The 5,875-nt window shown below is 51.4% G+C and overlaps 1 protein-coding gene across 1 annotated transcript; it reads right to left on the bottom strand.

Moving 5' to 3' along the window:
- Nucleotides 1–202: 202 nt before the first annotated feature.
- LOC126013297 (calmodulin-like protein 3) lies at nucleotides 203–658 on the bottom strand. The gene has a single exon (XM_049776333.1). The coding sequence runs from the start codon at nucleotides 656–658 to the stop codon at nucleotides 203–205; it is 456 nt and encodes a 151-aa protein (XP_049632290.1).
- Nucleotides 659–5,875: the final 5,217 nt, after the last annotated feature.

Here is a 5,875-nt window from a genome sequence, read left to right as displayed (position 1 = left end):
GAGACGCCACCCACATCTTTTCCAGTTTCCAGGTGCCCCAGCTGGGCAGGTTCCGTATGCGGGTGTGCCCAGGGCAGGATGCCCTTAGGGGTGACTGAGTCCCTGTGGCAGCCCTGGGCCCTGTGCATGTCCTGAACGACATGCATGGTCCAGCGGGGACGGTGAGGGCCATGGAGGAGGGGCAGGTGGCTAGCAGGCCTGGTCACTGGGAGGCCAGCATGCGCACGAACTCATCGTAGTCCACCTGCCCGTCGCCGTTCTTGTCAGCCTCCCGGATCATCTCTTCCACCTCCTGGTCACTCAGCTTCTCCCCGAGCCTCGAGAGGACATTTCGAAGCTCCTCGGTGCTCACCTTGCCGCTGCCATCCCTGTCGAAGATGCGGAAGGCCTCCCGGATCTCTTCCTCACTGCTGAGGCCTCGGGCACTGCAGCCCCGGGCCATGACAGCCAGGAACTCGGGAAAGTCCACACAGCCGCTGCCGTCCCGGTCCAGCTGCCTCACCAGGCCCTGCAGCTCAGCCTCCGAAGGCTCCCGGCCCAGGGAGCGCATGACCGCTCCTAGTTCTTGCACGCTGATGCGGCCATCCCCATCCTTGTCAAAGAGTGAGAAGGCCTCCTTCAGCTCGGCCACCTTCTCCTCGCTCAGCTTGTCGGCCATGGTGCAGCGGGTGGTGGGCTTGTGGACAGGCAGATGCCAGCTGGCAGTGGGGCCCCGGGGAACCAGGTGGGCACTTAAGAAGGGCTGAGTCTCCGCCCTGCGGTTGGTTGCCCGGGGCCCATCCTGTCGGGGCAGGAGACCAGCCGCCAGGAAGCAGCGGCCAATAATTGAACCGACGCCAACCCCAGGCCACCCACAACACCCGCCCGGCCCTGCCCACACCCTGCCCGCTGCCCAGCCACCCAGCCTGTGTCCCTCCCCACCTCCCTGAGCCCTACTGGACATGCCCTGGAACCATTTCTCCTGGCCAGAGTCTTGCAGCTAAGGGGCTTCCAGAGAAGAAGAAAAAGGGATTCGGGGGAGCTGGACCATCTCAGCACGTGATGGGCTGGCACAGCCTGAAGGCCACTGAGAACTGCTAGGGTCAGACCCCCTGCCCAGATAGGCTTGAATTCCCACAGTGATGCACCATTATAGTGAAGTTCCAGGTTTTTTTGGGGGGCATCATAGGGACAGGAAAGTGGAGCCCCTTTCCTGGATGGCGAGAGGCTGTACAGTGACAGTCAAGAAAGGTTTCTAGGACCCGAAGAGATAGCACAGCGGCGTTTGCCTTGCAAGCAGCCGATCCAGGACCAAAGGTGGTTGGTTTGAATCCCGGTGTCCCATATGGTATCCCATGCCTGCCAGGAGCTATTTCTGAGCAGAGAGCCAGGAGGAACCACTGAGCATCGCCGGGTGTGGCCCAAATACCCAAAAAAAAAAAAAAAAAAAAAAAAAAGAAAAGTTTCTAAGAAGAGGTGGCATTCAAGGAGTCGAGGGGCTGTCTTGGCCAGGATAAGAGCAGAGGGTAACCTAGCCCAGCCTGAACATGGAGTGACTGTGTGGCTGCAGTACTGAGACGTCTTAGGTGGGGACAGGAGAGGAGGCCAAGTGCCTTGTGCAGGTCATCGGGTGCCCGGCCATGAGCCTGAGCAGGGAAGGGCCAGGCCAGAAAAGAGCAAATCTGAAGGAGATTTTCTGTTTTGGGGTTATGTTTACTTTGGGGCCACAACTGGCAATGCTCAGGGATGACTCCTCACTCTGTGCTCAGGGCTGATTCCTGGCTCTGTACTCAGGACTGGAGTGATCCAGGGCTCACTTCTTTTTTTTTTTCTTCACAGTTTACCATAAAAATTTAATAAAATATTATTAGAATGATGTAATACATTAGCTTTTAATGATTATGACAAGAATAAACTTAGTTCACAAAATGAGTTTGATATCAAAGGATTTATAGAAGATGCTATGTATTTTTGTTAATATATTAGATTTAAGATATTGAAATATATTGTTTCTAAAATAACGAGTACATTGAAGTGAATTTCAATAGTTTTAGTTGATAAAAAAAATCTCACTATAGCTAATTTTAAAATAAGTTAATGGTTAAGTTATTTTCCATATAAAATAGGTTATATCAACTTAGGAAAATAGTCTAAAGAATTATTATGTAAAAATAAATAAAAATGTCTTCTTTTAATTTTTTTTATAATTTTTTATTTTTCATTATGAGAACAAAGATGCAAAGAAAGAGGACAAGGTAAAGTTACAGTGGAAGGACAATCACCCATAACATAATTCTCAGAAGTCCCCTTGCTGATATCTTAACTTTGAAATTTCAGCCAAAGAACATTAAGATAAATAAGACATTTATTTATTTATTTATTTATTTATTTATTTATTTATTTATTTATTTATTTATTTATTTATATCTCCCTGCATTGCCATTTGATTGTAAGGTGAAAGGAGAGGACGCTCCACATCCTGACTTCAATGTAGGATATGCAGATTCCAAGATCTTTAATACGAAAACATGATACCAACAACAGAGACTGTGTGAAAAATAAAAGTGTGTTGGCACTACAGACAATGTCTTGGATTGGACGATCTAGCTTGCCTGGAGCCTAGAGTTGGTCTTGTGCCAGGAAACTTCAGGGGTCGGGTCTCTTTGTATTTAGGCCAAGGTTATTCCTTTCCATGTCCCTCATATTTTGGTGGGCCTATGCAAACAACAATTGCCACTCTAACACCATTTTTACTGTGCTCCTTTGACTCTGATCCTTAAAAAGAATCCACTAAAAATTTGAGGTTAACTTAAGCTAATATGCATGTACATGGAAATGTAGAAAAATACTATGCCTGTAATGTTTAAGGAGTTACGTAAGTTTGATGGCTTTAGATTGCCTTGTGTGCTGTTAAGAAATATTATAATGTGTTACAATCTGGGGACTTGAGGGACAAAGTAATTGTACAGGGCTCACTTCTGACTGTGCACAGGGATTACTCCAGGTTCTGTGCTTAAGGCTGATTCCTGGCTCTGTGCTCAGGATCATTCCCAATTCTGGGTTTAGGGATGACTCCCTACTCTGTGCTCAGGAATCACTCCTGGCTCTGTGCTCAGGGCTCATTCCTGGTTGGACTCCAGTTATGGTATTTGGTGTTGGGGACTGAGGCGACAAGGCCAGTGCCATTCTGTACATGGCCTCAGTGGCCCAGAGCTGAACAGGATAGACATCTGGGAGCATAGACTCATAGAGCAGAGAGGATCTCCCTGGGAGGCCATTGCTAGCTGTGCCTGGAACAGAGCATAGATGCTGCTGACCAACTCAGAGCAGGCCATGGGTAGAGTTGCCGTGCCCGGTTGGTACCCTCACTATTCATGCCCAGACCTAAACCAACAGCCCTGACTGGAAACCGCACAGCACACAGGAGCCTTGGACGCTGGGCATCACCCTGCCCAGTGCATCCATCTGTCCATCTGTCTGTCTGCTGCAAGTTTGGGTTAGTTGGGACAGACCCGGAAGGCAATTGGGGGCTGGCAGAGTCTCAGTGATCTAGGCCTATGTTTTCACAGACATGGAGCTCACACAGGAGACTGTGACTCAGACAGGCCGAGTGTGGCTGTGTGGTGGCTGTCAGAAGCCCCACGTGCCAGGCTGTGCTGCTGTGTCTGCCTTCCCTGCCTGGGGCCTCCCTGCCTGTCCCCACCCACCATCCCCCTGCTCCGGGGCACATGGCTGTGTCTGGTCCCAGGACTTCCCTGGCCTGCTGCCCGCTGTGCTTCTGCCACCAAGTCCCAAACTGGAAGTTAGAATGTGGGATCTGAGAATAGTCCACGCAGGCTGCTGTATTTATTCTCACCAGAGAGACAAAATCAATCGACACAAGAACACAAATAGCAGCAGGAGAGAGGCTTTCTCGGAGGGAGGCTTCCAGGGCCCCATGACCCCAGGGGGCAAATGATCTTGTGCCCGAAGCAAAGGGGCAACAGAGTGGCTGTGGGGGAATAAGGCTAAGCTCTCAGACACCTCAGCTGCTTGAGAAGTTGTAGATTTTTTTTATTTGTTTGTTTGTTTGCTGTTTTATTTTGTGGCCACACCTGGTAGACCTCAGAGGTTATCCCTGGCTCTGTGCTCAGGAATTACTCCTGGAGACCCTAAGAGGTGCCAGGGATTGAACCTAGGTTAGCCATGGGCAAGGCAAATGCCCTCCTCACTGTGCTATGGCTCAGGCCCCTAGGGCCAAACAACCTAGCTTCACGCAGACAGATAGGGTGAGGAAGGAGGCCATGAGCAATGGAGTCTTCCTCTAAAGTCTTCCTCTGGAGTCTTCCTCAGCCCAGACCCTGACCAGTTCTCCCTGCTTCAGGGCTGCTTCTATGTGAACCCGCTGGGGCTAGAATTCCCACCATGTATGACAGGGACTTCCTGGCCTGGTCCTGTTACTTACTTACACACTTGGGCTTGGTGACGCCATCTCCTAAGGGGCATCTGAGAAGCATCAAGTGGCAGCTTCTACATTTCCTCATAAAAGTTCCTCATGTGGAAGGGATGTAGATGGGACACAGACAGGACATAGATGGGATGTGGATAGGGCGTGAATGGGACATGGTGAAACACAAAGGCTCTACCCTGCTCCCCCTTGCTGGCTATCTTCCAGGCCTGCTCTCCCTCCTCCCAGCTGACTGGGTCCCAGGGTGTGGCTGTCTCTGCCCTCCATGGGGGAGGGAAGACTCTTCCTTTGAATAGAGCAAATATGTTTTTGGTTGGTTGGTTTATTTATTTTTTTGGTGCTGGGTGGTTTTCCAAGAAGTGTTTTGGGTGTCTGGTGGCACCGAGCAGCCTGGAGGCAGGCCCAAGCTCTCTCTCTCTGGTGTCCAAGTCCCTGTGGTCCCTGGCACAGTTCAGGGCCCACAAGATTTAGGGGATGAAACCAGAGTCCCAGCCCCTGGGGGGTTGGGGGACGGACAAGCAGGGTTTCCCGATTCCCAAAGTCATGTTCTTTGGGGCTGGGGTTCCATTCTGGGTGGATGTGGGCTTCTTAAGTGGGCCTAAGAAAGCACTGGCCATGCTGAAGGTTCCTTCTCGGGCTGAGGACACTTTCTGCCTGGACCCTCAGAGCAGCCCCGTGGAGGGTGTTGCCGGGCCTGAGATGGCCTTGTGTGTGTCGGCAGCTCTTGGTCACCATGTCCTGGGCCCATCCTCTTGGCCTGCTTAAATGCCTCTTAGCCGCATCTGTAGCCACCCTTGCTCCCTTCACATGGGGTGACATAGGGACGGGGACCAGTTTCCTTCCTGGGAGCCACTTTGATGATGTCAGATGAAAATGATCATCCCAAACAAATCAGTTGTAAAGATCCCAGTAAAAGCTGCCCAACGTGTTGTCTTGGGCTTGGTGCCTCTGGGGCAGGTGGGTCCGTGGGCGTGGGAACAGCTCCCAAAGTCTCTGCACCTGGGGGCAGCCCCGAGAGCATGGCCGGGGTGAAGGTGGAAGGGCAGAGAGGGGTGGCGTGCTGGTTTTGGACAAAATCACAGGTGTAACCCACCAGCTCTGTGGTCACTTTTTGGTGTCCTGGAATAATCTCTTGTTTGTTTGTTTGTTTGGTTTTGGTCCACCCAGCAATGATAGGGGTTACTCCTAGCTTTGTACTCATGAATCACTCCTGGCGGTGCTCAGGGAACCATATGGGATGCTGAGAGTTGAACCTTGGGCCGGCTGCCCAAATGCCCTCCATGCAAATGCCCTCTCTACTGTACTATTGCTCCAGCTTCTCTGGGAATAATCTTTACTCAAGCAGAGAGGAACTGAGGTTGTGCCCCCAGGCTGGGGTTCTGCTCTGGCAGAGGACCCAGTGGGTACTGGTGAGGTGGGGTGGTTGGGGGGGCCCTACTGCACGTGGTG

Source organism: Suncus etruscus, chromosome 7, assembly GCF_024139225.1.
Source record: "Suncus etruscus isolate mSunEtr1 chromosome 7, mSunEtr1.pri.cur, whole genome shotgun sequence".
Lineage (NCBI taxonomy): Eukaryota > Metazoa > Chordata > Mammalia > Eulipotyphla > Soricidae > Suncus > Suncus etruscus.
The sequence above is the reverse complement of the archived record's forward strand: the minus strand, read 5'-3'. Positions and strand labels throughout refer to the sequence as shown.

What these genes read in the sequence shown, in the direction of transcription:
- LOC126013297 (XM_049776333.1), bottom strand. Translation starts at nt 658, where the DNA reads ATGGCCGACAAGCTGAGCGAGGAGAAGGTGGCCGAGCTGAAGGAGGCC.